The sequence below is a fragment of the Rosa chinensis genome, chromosome 2 (assembly GCF_002994745.2).
Source record: "Rosa chinensis cultivar Old Blush chromosome 2, RchiOBHm-V2, whole genome shotgun sequence".
NCBI lineage: Eukaryota > Viridiplantae > Streptophyta > Magnoliopsida > Rosales > Rosaceae > Rosa > Rosa chinensis.
The window spans coordinates 87140888-87154741 of NC_037089.1; the positions used below are offsets into that span (position 1 = coordinate 87140888).

Below are 13854 nucleotides of genomic sequence, written 5' to 3' on the forward strand. Positions count from 1 at the left end.
ACAAATTACTAAATATATATTCCTCTGCCATATTAGAATTCTATAGCAACAAAGCAAAACAAAGCCCCAATTGCAACACATTAAACAATCCACATATAAAAAAGAGTGAGAGCACTAAATGCATTATAACAAGAACTCAAGAACAAAACCAAACATAAACTGGAAACGCCAAAAAAAAAAACCAGGAAAAACAAATTAAAACCAAACTCAAGATCATGATAAGAAGGAAAAACAAACAAACATGGTGGTATTACGAAAGCGTAACTTTCAACTTACTTTTTTGGTATAATTTTACCTCTGTAAGGAACCATAAAAATATTGCAACAATTTAGCACACTAGGGGACATATAATCCTATGTCATAGTTATCCTAGCAATCTGATCTAGCATTATAGGGATCTCACTTCCGTCCTAGGTGAGGTGTGAGTATCAAAAAAGGAGGAACTACTTTCAATAGCATGCGTAGAAACAAAAGTAATAACTTATTACAATAACTGGATATGTAAGTAGAATAAATTCATATGTTTTAATTGAAGGCCATTTAACGTTTATTTCAACAGCTAATGACAAAAAAAATACAAAAAAGCATAACCATAAAGGAAATGTCCAGAATATACCCAAGGTAACCGATCATAAGAGAGACGCCCCACATAGTATTTTCTCTTGCTCTACCAAATGCATCAGTTGGGCCCAAGTCAGACCCTGCCTACAATCAAAAGCACACCACAATCAGTCGTATCCATGTCAAAGAACAAAATTGACCAAAATGTTGTGCATCATCAACAAAAAGATGTCACACAAACAACAGTCTCATGCATCAACAGAGGTAGCATCTTCATAGATAAGTGAAGGAGTATGTTGCCAAGTTATAATAAATTATAGGTCATCTGCTATCACATCTTTTGTCAAAAAGCGTCCCAGAGTGCATAAATAAGATACTGGAAGTGTGGCAAAGAACTTGGCAATGTGATATCATAGTATGAGACAATAAATCGGCATCCCGAAGCTTAGTTGGTTTAAACTAAGCAATCTGAACTGTAATTAAACTCAGCACCTCTGTGACCAACTATGAAAGTAAAGAAAACAATCCTGAAAGCATGTGCAGCTTAACAGGTACAATGGTATAAATTAAGATATTGAATGCAATGGAGAATTATCCTTGGAAGTAACCGCATAACTCCATATGCATTATTATATCATTAAACACCCCACTGATATGCAAAGGCAACACTGATATGCAAAAATACAATCACTATTTTTGAAATTACATGTAGCAAATTTTTTTTTTTTTTTAGTTTTCTGTCCACCTAATAGCTTTCTGAAGTAATTGGAGTACATTGTAACAAAAGAACAACAAAAGAAAAAGTGATTGGTATTACCTTAAAGTTTTCCTCTGGTTGAGGGAATATCGCATATGGATTAAGAATTTCTTCAACTGGCTATTCAGGGTAGAAACAGCAATAGCAATTTCCTGCACAAGTGGAAGGAAGTGAGAGAAAAGAGAGGTGTTCAGTCATCTGTCAATAGCTTACAGGCAGAATGACAAAGCATTATAAAATGCTAACCTCTAGTTTTGCAGGCTTCCACATTCTGTGTTTGCATATGCTTTTAGATATCTATATGTATGCTAGTGAAGAAACTCACCCAAGATCACTAAGTAGGTGGGTATTTATGAGAATGCAAGCAGCAGGTACGAATGGAACAAATGAGCAACCGAAACCTGGGGAGCAAGCAAAAAGTGGGAGTCAACTGCTCATGAAATACACCTCAAGCTTTTGCCTATTTATCAAAGAACAACCACATCAAATAATTCAAATATTAATTTATCAACTACACAAGACTTCCTAACTCCATGCACTGCAAGTTAGCACTCCAAGAACAACTAAACGTATATTGTATTTTTCAATGATAAATCAACCTCTACCTCCGGTGTGTCCAAAACTTTGATAGCACAATCAAGCAACAGGAAAATTCCGCATAGCCCGCACAATGTGAAACGAAGACTGCTGGTACAAGCAACAAATTTGCAAATAGTTTTCATACATTAAACTTAATAGAATGAGACTACAGATATATATGCCCAATCTCATCCCCATTCACGTATGAGTTTCAAACTAAAAACATGCGTATCTTTCTTGAATTCACTCCTAAATCATATGAAGATAGATAAATCTTATTGCATGTTAGTCAAATCTATTATGTATTTATACTCATATGGAATGTTAGTCAAGAACTTATATCGTTTACAATTACCCAAATCTAAATGAAATTGTTAAGAATAAAGTTTCAGCTCAAAAACTTAATTTGGGTTTCGATTGAGAAGAAACATAAGAAATTGAACTTTAAAAGTTTCTTCTTTAAGAGAGACAAAAAAAAGAGGAGGAAGTTACAAAAAAAATACCTATGATTTAGGTGTCGCCATATGCGGAGATCAAGAAAAGTTTGCAGTAATTCAATTTGACAAAGGGCTCAGGTTATATTCTGGGCAATGGAGTAGCCGTCGCTGACAAGATCCGACACCTTGACGTCTTCGCCATCACGAACTGCGCCTCCAAGATGCTCGTTGTCCTGCTAATGCTTTTAATCATATCTCCAGACTAAGATTAATCAAACATATATACAAGATAACAGTTAACAAAATTCAAATTGAGAAACCGAAACCGTAGCCCCCAATTTCAAACTCTCGAAACCTAAAAAATGAATCCCCAATTGATTTCCCTAAATCCAAATCACCCATAACATAGAGGAAACAAAGAAGAAAACACGGAGAATGGAAGACGATTTACCATTATGTTCCATGATAGAAAGGAAGAAAGATAGAACGAGAAAAGAGATGTGAGGACTCAGGGAGGAGACTGGAGGACTCGAAGAGTGGAAGGGTTAAGTTAAAGTGTTTTCTTATACAAAGTTGAAAATAGTTTTAATTTTATAAACGAGGGAGATGTGGCGCTTTGCAATTTTGAAGCCCGCGTTTCACTTTTAGAATCCCGCTCCCGTATTTTACTCATTTTAAACTTCTTTCATAGCGTTTACAAAGAAAACAGCTATTATTAATTGAATTAATAGCACTTTTAGTAAAAACGCTATTACTAAATGCTATGAATAGACACTTTTCTTGTAGTGGACGCCGTCCATAACATGATCGTCGGCCATGTTATCACTGCCAGCGCAGCCGCCGTCCATAACATGATCGTCGGCCATGTTGTCACCGCCAGCGCAGCCGCCGCCCATGGTGGCCGGCCTCATCCTATTCCCCTCCATCAAAACGATAACAATGTTTTGATGGGTTTTGCTGATGCATAGTACCTCTCTGACCCTCACAAAGGTCGCTCTCAAACGGGTTATGTCTTTACCATGGGAAGCATTGCGATATCTTGGAGGTCTACGAAACAGACCCTTGTTGCTACTTCCTGGAATCATGCAGAGATTATTGCTCTACATGAAGCCGTTCGTGAATGTATATGGCTAAAGTCTGTAATTAGACATATTCAAGGAAGTTGTGGTCTGAAGTCTACCACAGATGAACCTACATGCATTTATGAGGATAATGCAGCTTGTATTGAACAAATGAAGTTAGGTTTCATCAAGGGCGACAACACCAAGCATATATCGCCTAAGTTCTTCTATAATCAAAAACAACAATCACTTCTAAAGATTGAAGTGAATCAAATCCGATCAGAGGATAATGTAGCGGACTTATTCACTAAGTCGTTACCTAAATCCACCTTTGAGAAACATGTAAAGAGCATCGGATTGAGAAAATTATCCGAACTCCCACGATTGTAGCAATCAGGGGGAGATATCGACATCAGGGGGAGTTATGATGTCTACATGTTCAATCTCGAAGAGTGAAGGACATGTTGTGCTCTTTATGTCATTCGACCGGGGTTATTTTTATCCCACAGGGTTTTTGTTACCTGGCAAGGTTTTTAACGAGGCAACGAATGAAACGTCACCACCAAGTTTGTAGCGGCACAAGGGGGAGTGTTGAAAGAAACTCGACTTAGTGTGCCATATCAAACTAGGAGTAGTAATAGGAGAGAAGATTCTAGAATTCTTAATCCTACCGGATTAGTATTCCTTGTAACATTAGAATATGTACTTGTGATCCCTATATATAGGGCTCCTATTCTCAATAATACGACACACGATTCTCTATCTACATTCTCTCTCGAATCTCTTTTCCTTAAACATATGTAATGAGCAAATAGGGTGAATAAAGAAAATAGTAAGGTGGCAATAGTCTCACCCTATTAATATTCATCTACTTGGAATGACTAATCTGACATACTTTCTACATTAATAGGAACGTCAGTGAGTTATTAATCAAGTTCTATTTCAAAGGGAGCACAGATTTTCATCCAATTCTTTCTTCAAATAAAGTACGTAGTTCATTAAAAACCTGGTTATCATACATCAGGGATTCAGGAGTTTCAAATACTACATATATAAGAGATTGGTCATTTGGTATATATTGCATACTCTATTAATTAGTACGATAAGTTCAGACCTGTTTGGGGTTAATTTTGAAGAAGCACCAAGCATGTATTCCAAACTTTCAGTCTCTGTGCTACCTAATTTCTTCAATTTCATACTTTATCTATAGTTCTGGTATAGACTTAATACAGATGTATTACTTAATCTACAGTTCTACACTTCAATTATGTCTTGCAATTGTTAAGTCTTAATCTTGTATTATGTGCTAATATAGCAAATGACTATCGATTGGGAATGGGAGGACTAGCAGGGAAGATGGAGTTAAATTCGTACGGAAGAGTCAAGTCGCTCGGTGGCAACTAATTGGGAATTTCAAGCTGCTCTTTTGCATCAACATAAGAGGTCCTACCATATTGCAATATTTAGCCAAGCAGGACCAAAAATCGAGTCAAATGGATGTCTTTGCTTGAGCCTTTTGCTGGATATACACACATAATGTTTAGAATTTACATGAAATGATTGTGACTCACACCTTTATAAAAATTTATTGTTTCCTTTTCAGATGTGGAATATATGTTTTGTAACGATTTGGCAATGGTATCACTTCGTTGTAACTCTTCTTTGCAATAATTAATACCTTAATTAGGAGCAATTTGCTTGTTTTCTGCTCCCATCCGAGCTAGAATTCCCACAGAGTTGTTATCTGCTGTCATGACCTTCAGTTGCTTCCACATGGGCTGCGATAAGGCAATGGTGAAATACAACTTCTTTAGCAATTGAAAACTCATGAATAAAAAAGAAACATATAAACACTCAACCCCAACTCGCTTTGTCTCTCCCAGCTTTTTAGACTGAGAGAAGGTCTTATTAAGCAGGCGGCGATCAGGTATGGCGGAGATGGATTCAGATATGGCGAACAAGGCATTCGTAATTATTAGAATGATGTCAATTGTCAAATACACACGAGTATATAGAATTCTTATTAACAAGTTAACAACTCTTGAGGTTACAACAACCAACACATAACTTCCATCACACACAAGCCAGCCAAAGTCTCCATATATCGATAATTCTGTGTATACACTCGTAGTTTGGAATCATTAACACCGGGCCTGGAAGTTAGCACAAAAGATTTGAATCGAAAATGTTACACTTGAATTATAAGAGATCACTTTAATTACCAGGAGTACGCAGCAACAGAGACGAACTTTCTTCTCCTTCAACTTCCTCCGGAACAAAAAACAGTAAATTGATATGATATGAGCCACGGGAAAGCAGTTGAAATGCATGGGATCATCAAACTAAGATGATATGCAACATAAAACATCAATACATCATGTGCACTAATATATTCAATAAGACAAGAAAGAAATGGAGCGTCAATACATTAACAGATCCCTTAGAAATGGAAACAAAAAGGCTGTGGTAAAGGATGTGTAGGACTCATTCTCTGGCCTCATATAGCATGGAATTGTCCATATGCAGAAATGACCAGTTCATAACGGCCTCAAGAAAGCAGGAAACAAATGAAAACCCATTTGGTAATTTTTTTTTTAAAGGACCATTTGGTAATATTTAATAAGCAGGTAGGTATTCAAGCCCCAATCCAACATCAAAACAGCTTAAAGCATATGATTATATAATAACACTTGATTCAATCAGCATTTGGAGACAGACTTTGCAGGCCAGATTGAATATTTGATAGAGAAGACAGAAGACAAGCAAACAAATGAAGTTGCCAGCAACTTCGATTAGGGCGGAGTTTTCTGTAGCTTAACATTCTGTCATTTTCGATACATTCATAGCTCAGCGTCGTAGTACATTATATGTTTCATCTCTCCATTCATTTTGATGTTCCATGTTCTAATATTTCCTTCCAAGAGTTGCATCCTACTCGGTCTATCAATGGGAATTCAAGCTCCAACCGACTATAGTTCTTCTGCCCCAAGCAATGTAAGCTCACTCTCTCTAGAATTGGACATACACTTGATGCATGACTTGAACACACAAAAAGAGGAATTGATATCTTATTTAAGGACCCTGCTCTTAGCTGCTTGAAGTTTGATTTGATTTTAAAAAATTCAAGTTTTATCAATCATGCACCACCATCAAATGATGTTATTATTTGGGACGAACACCACGTACTATTGGTTCTTCATTAGCCTTTTGTTGTTTAAAACTCGCCCTAAGTTTCTCAAGGCTATGCCATCAAGCACACAAAATTTCTCGATCAACAAAAATAAAATTTAATACTGTTAGGTGGTTTTGTTTAAGAAGTGTGGATTGTGAGTTGTACTAAATAACAGATGGATGAGCAACCGGAGAAGCAAGGAAAGATAGATGAACAACTACGGAGGCAGAAGGAAATTGATGACTGGCTTCCAATTACTTCATCAAGGAATGCAAAATGGTGGTACTCAGCTTTCCACAATGTCACTGCCATGGTTGGAGCTGGTGTCCTCAGTCTTCCCTTTGCCATGTCTAATCTTGGATGGTATGTTTAACCCAAAAAAACCAATGAACTTGATATCGAAATAAAAATTTGTATATCAAATTATCGAGTTGTTAACTCCTTTCAAAAAAAAAAAAAAAACTCCTTGTTTTTCAGGGGTCCTGGTGTAGTTATTCTGATATTATCATGGGTGATTACTTTATTCACATTATGGCAAATGGTTGAGATGCATGAAATGGTTCCGGGAAAGCGGTTTGATAGGTACCATGAACTGGGTCAACATGCCTTTGGTGAAAAGCTTGGTCTTTGGATTGTGGTGCCCCAACAGCTGATCTGCGAAGTTGGCGTGGACATTGTGTACATGGTCACTGGAGGAAAATCGCTGCAGAAGGTCCATAACATAGTTCATAAAGACGAGAAAGACTCAATCAAACTCAGTTACTTTATCATGATATTTGCCTCTGCTCATTTTGTACTTGCTCATCTCCCCAACTTCAACTCCATATCTGGGGTGTCTTTGGCAGCAGCAGTCATGTCATTAAGGTACATGCAGTTAACTCTTATTAGCTAATGTTTGGTTGATATACATTGTTGGCTTCATCGATAACTAATACCTTAAGCTTTTGGGCCATTGACTAATGTGGTATCAAATCTTGTTTGCAAAAGCTTCTGTGTTTGAAACCTCCCGTCCCTTCATTTCTCTCCCTTCTCATTAGTGAGGATATACATGAGCAGGGAGGATTTTAGCTTGACATAAAGTGTTCGGTCATAGGTTAAGCTTTTGGAGTCCTATATTCGTCTCAGTGACAATGAGGGAACATTAAGATTAAACTTATTTGAATTGTAATATTGCAGTTACTCTACTATTGCATGGACGGCTTCAATCCATAAGGGTGTTCAGGCAGATGTAGACTATGGTTATTTAGCCCCCAGCACATCAGGAACAGTCTTTAACTTCTTCAGTGCCTTGGGCGACGTTGCTTTTGCCTATGCAGGCCACAATGTGGTTCTGGAGATTCAAGCAACAATCCCTTCCACACCTGAAACCCCATCGAAGAAGCCTATGTGGAGGGGTGTTGTGATAGCCTACATAGTTGTGGCTTTGTGCTATTTTCCAGTGGCTCTCATTGGATACTACACCTTTGGCAACAAAGTTGAGGACAACATCTTAATATCATTGGAGAAACCTGAATGGCTCATCATAATGGCAAACATGTTTGTTGTTGTCCATGTTATTGGGAGTTATCAGGTCTGTTTTACTTCTTTCCTATCTAGTTATATGAACTAAAACTAGAACATAAGGCTATGGCCTTAGTAGATTTCTGATCAAATCTTGGGTTTTTCTTTGTTCTGCTGCAGCTATATGCAATGCCAGTGTTTGACATGATAGAAACTGTCCTGGTAAAGAAACTAGAGTTCAGGCCAACTACAACTCTTCGCTTCATTTCACGCAATTTATATGTTGGTAAGTACAAGGCTAGGCAGAATGTGTATGTGATTTACATAGAGTACTCATATGTCACATTTGACTGCAGCATTCACAATGTTCGTCGGTATTACTTTTCCCTTCTTTGGTGGACTTCTGGGATTCTTTGGCGGATTTGCCTTTTCCCCAACAACATACTTTGTAAGTCCTCCAAGACAGCCCATAATTTGAGGTCAATTTTTATGAAGTTTTTTATATGACACCAACCCTCAACTCATGGTCATCCTTCAGCTCCCTTGCATCATGTGGCTTGCCATCAAGAAACCGCGAAAGTTTAGCTTATCTTGGATCGTTAACTGGGTATGTGTACATTCATCGGGTATCGTTATCTTCTTTAAAACTAAACCAGCTCTATTTCTTAAAATTGGCTTCTTCAATGTCAGATTTGCATTACATTGGGAGTCATGCTCATGATCCTATCACCTATTGGAGGCTTAAGGAGTATCATACTTCAAGCCAAGAACTACAAGTTCTACAATTGAAATTGCTTGCAGAAGCAAAGGTTAAATTGGTGGCCTTGAAATCCAATGCAGACATATAGATGCAAGCATATGTGACGAATAAGACAACGAAGACATACCCAAATAGGTCTCCATCTGGCTTGTCTGAACTGAACAAGGAAGTGCAGAAGAGATATCTCTAGGCCTCTTCTCAGAGTTGTTGATTTTTTAATTTTGTGTTGTATGAGTGTGATGCATATATACTTTACAAATTTACTATTTTTATGCACTTTCAGCAGCAATGAAATAGATATTTGTCGACTACTAGTTCTTTATGGCCAACAAATTGAATGTTCATGGTCTCACCAAAGTGCAACACAACAGCAAAATATCCGCAAATTATAACCTAAGCAGCTGGGAAATTAGAACCAGAAGAAGAATGGTGCAGAAAAACTAAACTAACGACTAGGACACTTTGTTGGTGGCCTGCACCGAATGTCTGAATCGGTTGCATGACTGGGACAGAAATGGTAATGATGATGATTGAATCCTGAGCCTCCACTTGTGGTAGCGAAAGCGCCGAACTTTGTTGGCCTCATTCTATAAAAAAAAAAACTAGAACAAAGAATTAAACATAAGAATACAAGATTGATGCAAGATTAATCAATATGAGTTGTGTTGTAGTATATATGATTCACATGTACAAAACATGAGTCATAGTATAAATGTCTATATCATGTATACAAATAGGTACTTGAGTGTATAATGTAGGTATTGTGACTTGTGTGACAAGCTTTATGCCAAAGGGCAACAAGCATGGCATTTTATCATCATCACAGCCACCATAGAAGGCTGCAGCTGTGAATGTAGAGGTTATCAAATTGAGTTACTCTTTGAGCTTTCACACTTGTAATATTTTCCTATAAATACCTCTTTGTGTGAGATGAATAAACACACTTGAATCTCTATTCTCACAGAAACATTACTCTCTCTCTCTGTTTATCATTTCATACTTGTCCTCAAACACGTTATCAGCACGAAATTGCTCTAGAATCAGAATCGAAATTGAAAAGAGGAGAGGTAGTTCATAATCCGATCGAAGTCATTTTTTCAAACTTGCAAAAAACCTCCAAACCCTAGCTCATATCAAAGCCCTTGATTCAAGAAGCTCAGAACCGGTTTCAGAACCTCCAGAACCGGCCGGAAACAGCCAGAACCGGCCAACGGAAAATTTGGACCGCTGCCGAACCGCTGTCGAAGCCCTGCCGAGTCCTGCCGATATCTGCCGAAAGCTGTCGAGCGCATCTGCCGAAAGCTGCCGAGCGCATCTGCCGAAAGCTGCCGAGCGCATCTGCCGAAAGCTGCCGAGCGCTCCTGCCGAGTCCTGTCGACAGCACCTGCCGAAGGCCTGCCTAGCAGCTGCGCAGCATCTGCCGAAGGCCTGCCGAGCAGCTGCGCAGCAGCTGCCGAGCCACCTGCCTAGCAGCTGCCGAGCTGCTGCCGAGCTGCTGCCGAGCTGCTGTCGACACATCTGTCGGACAACTTTCCGACAACTTTCCGGCGACTTTTCCAGCGACTTTCTGACAACTTTTCCGGCGACTTTCGGACAACTTTCCGGCGACTTTTCCGGCGACTTTCCGACAACTTTTCCGGCGACTTTCGGACAACTTTCCAGCGACTTTCCGACAACTTTTCCGGCGACTTTTGGACAACTTTTCCGGCGACTTTCGGACAACTTTCCGGCAACTTTTCCGGCAATTTTTGGACAACTTTTTCCGGCAATATTATTCCAAGTATGTTTTCCGGAGAAATGGAATGCCTTCTTGATAGTGGCACCACACATACTATATTACGACACAGGCAATTATTTTTATGGATGAAGCCTAGTCGATCTTCAATAACTACGATGGCAGGATCATCACAATTGATTCATGGTCGAGGACCAGCTCAATTTTTGTTGCCAAATGGCACGAATATTAATATCATCGAAGCTCTATATGCTCCTAGGGCTGGAAGAACCCTATTGAGTTTTAAAGATATAAGAGCCAATGATCTTCATGTGGAAACACATTGTGAGAATGGACAAGAGTTCCTTTGCATTACCTCTAATAACTACGGAAATACACGAGTATTAGAGAAACTTATGTGTCGCTCTAGTGGATTATATGCAACCACTATCAGAGTAATTGAATCCAACCATGTCATGAATGAAAATTTATGGGATTCTGACACATATAGACTTTGGCACGACCGCTTGGGTCACCCAGGTCGTGATATGATGCTCCGTATATTAAAAACTTCACACGGACATCCATTCTTCAAAACGAAAAGAAGTACGAACCAAAGATTGGTCGAAAGAACTACTTCATATCATTCGTTTTGTAAGGCTTGCTCTTTAGCAAAGGTAGGATCAAGACCATCCTATGCAAAGGACTCTAAAGAAAATATACCATTCTTGCAAAGAATACAAGGTGATATTTGTGGACCTATTCAACCAACTTGCGGACCATTTAGATATTTTATGGTGTTGGTTGATGCATCGACACGCTGGTCACATGTCATGCTATTATCCACGAGAAATGCTGCATTTGCTAAACTCCTAGCACAGATCATTAAATTAAGGGCTCACCACCCTGATCATCCTATTAAGTCAATTCGTCTTGACAATGCTGGAGAGTTTACATCAAAAACTTTTGATGATTATTGCATGTCCATTGGGATCGAGGTTGAACACCTTGTACCTCATGTACACACCCAAAATGGTCTCGCAGAAGCTGCCATTAAAAGACTTCAAATGGTTGCTCGAGCATTGGTTATGCGCACCAATCTCCCTATTTCTGCTTGGGGCTATGCAATATTGCACGCAGCTGTGCTTATTCGTCTGAGGCCCACTGCCACCCAACCATTTTCTGCTTCCCAGATGGTCACTGGGTATGAGCCCGATGTCTCACACTTACGAATATTCGGGTGTGCAGTCTATGTGCCAATTGCGCCGCCACAGCGCACCAAAATGGGTCCTCAAAGACGATTAGGTCTTTATACTGGATATGACTCTCCCACCATTATCCGCTATATAGAACCCTTGACAGGCGATCTATTTACCGCTAGATTTGCGGATTGTCACTTTGATGAGACAGTCTTCCCATCATTAGGGGGAGACATGAACAGTAATGTTCAACAGAAAAGACAGGAATTGTCGTGGTTTGTCCCCACTCTGTCTCATCTTGATCCCCGAACAGCACAATCTGAAATAGAAGTGCGGAGGATTCTCGATCTTCAGAACGTAGCAGAATCAATGCCTGATGCGTTTTCTGATATCGCTAAAGTGACAAGATCACATATACCTGCTGCAAATGTGCCTGCAAGGATTGATGTCCCTAACACTAGAGGACATGATGCCATCTCAAGAATACATGAGAATGGCGCCAACGTCCCCTATATGGGTGATGTAGTGGCTAGACCCATGGCTCCCGCCAGGAAGCGCGGGAGGCCCATTGGTTCGATGGATTCTCGCCCAAGAAAGAAAGCGAGTTTGGCACAAAATAATCCATTAATCATCGATACAATTAATCCCTCTCATGAAAATATTCCGGATTATGGTTATGTCAAAGAGACATCATTGGAGGACGCTCCAATAAAAGAACCAATTCCAGAGAATAGAGAGATCTCCATGAATTACACTAGTATACATGGGGTGATGGATAGAAATTCTATGACTATTAATGATGCTTTTGCATATCATATTGCAAAAGGAATTATAGAATACGATGATATCGAACCTCGCTCCGTTGAAGAATGTCAACGAAGAGCAGATTGGTCTAAATGGAAAGATGCGATCCAGACTGAATTGGATTCACTAACAAAGAGACAGGTATTTGGGTCTATAATGCTGACACCACCAAATATAAAACCTGTTGGCCATAAATGGGTCTTTGTTAGAAAGCGTAATGAGAAAAATGAGGTTGTTAGATACAAAGCCCGCCTTGTGGCACAAGGTTTCTCACAACGCCCTGGAATCGACTACGAGGAGACATATTCTCCCGTAATGGACGTTATAACGTTCCGCTACCTTGTCAGTTTGGTAGTTTCCGAAAAACTTGACATGCAGCTTATGGATGTGGTTACAGCATATCTCTATGGGGATCTAGATTCAGAGATATATATGAAGGTTCCAGATGGACTTCAATTACCCAAATCAAATGGCTCTAAACCACGGAGCGCGTTTTCAATAAGATTGAGACGCTCACTATATGGATTGAAACAATCCGGACGGATGTGGTATAACCGTCTAAGTGACTACTTGATTAGGAAGGGATATATTAACAATGAAATATGCCCATGCGTGTTCATTAAAAGAACAAGTTCCGGATTTGCAATTATAGCAGTATATGTCGATGACATGAATCTAATTGGAACTCTAAATGAGTTAAAAGAAACTGCTAAATATTTGAAATCCGAGTTTGAGATGAAAGATCTTGGGAAAACACGGTTTTGTCTCGGAATAGAACTCGAGCACCGTAGTGATGGGATTATGATCCATCAGTCAGCATATACTCAAAAATTACTAAGGCGCTTTAATGAAGATAAAGCAAAGCCTGTGAGTACTCCCATGATCAGCCGTAGCCTTGAGCCCAGAAAAGATCCATTTCGTCCAAAGGATGAGGACGAAGGCTTATTAGAGGCTGAAGTGCCATATCTAAGTGCAATAGGTGCATTATTGTACTTAGCTCAATGCACAAGACCGGATATCTCATTCGCAGTGAACTTGTTAGCTCGACATAGTTCCTCGCCAACACGCCGCCATTGGATTGGTATAAAGACAATCTTTCGATACTTAAAAGGTACGATTGATATGGGCTTGTTTTATCCCTACAGGGAGAAAAGAAAGGACGGAAGTATGGGATTAGATCCCACATGGCAAAAAGCCACCTTCCGCAATATGAACGCCGGCGACACTTTCCATGGTGGCCGACGTTCTCCTCCTCCCCTCCATCAAAATGATAATGATGTTTTGATGGGCTTTGCTGATGCAGGGTATCT

General features: G+C 39.4%; 1 protein-coding gene and 1 long non-coding RNA gene across 6 annotated transcripts; one reads left to right on the plus strand and one right to left on the minus strand.

Annotated features, from left to right (window-relative positions):
* Positions 1-54: 54 nt before the first annotated feature.
* Positions 55-2951, minus strand: LOC112190358. Of its 5 annotated transcripts, none has more exons than XR_005807265.1 (6): positions 2786-2951; positions 2401-2567; positions 1924-2005; positions 1565-1719; positions 1379-1470; positions 55-705 (listed from the first exon to the last, which is right to left on the minus strand). It is a non-coding gene; the product is annotated as an uncharacterized LOC112190358 (long non-coding RNA). The 5 variants fall into 5 exon arrangements; XR_005807264.1 differs by having other exon boundaries at positions 1924-2002; positions 2401-2576; XR_002932372.2 differs by having other exon boundaries at positions 1644-1719; positions 1924-2002; positions 2786-2948.
* A 3644-nt stretch (positions 2952-6595) lies between these two features.
* LOC112189411 (lysine histidine transporter 1) lies at positions 6596-8915 on the plus strand. Its single transcript, XM_040513654.1, has 5 exons — positions 6596-6930; positions 7045-7431; positions 7744-8137; positions 8248-8353; positions 8758-8915. Exons 1-5 carry the CDS (start codon positions 6743-6745, stop codon positions 8913-8915), a joined length of 1233 nt encoding a protein of 410 aa, XP_040369588.1. The 5' UTR covers positions 6596-6742.
* The last annotated feature ends 4939 nt before the right edge of the window (positions 8916-13854 follow it).

Coding starts and splice junctions, on each gene's coding strand:
- LOC112189411 (XM_040513654.1), top strand. CDS start 6,743: ATGGATGAGCAACCGGAGAAGCAAGGAAAGATAGATGAACAACTACGG. Junction 6,931..7,044: donor GCCATGTCTAATCTTGGATG/GTATGTTTAACC, acceptor CTTGTTTTTCAG/GGGTCCTGGTGTAGTTATTC. Junction 8,354..8,757: donor TTCACGCAATTTATATGTTG/GTAAGTACAAGG, acceptor CTTCAATGTCAG/ATTTGCATTACATTGGGAGT.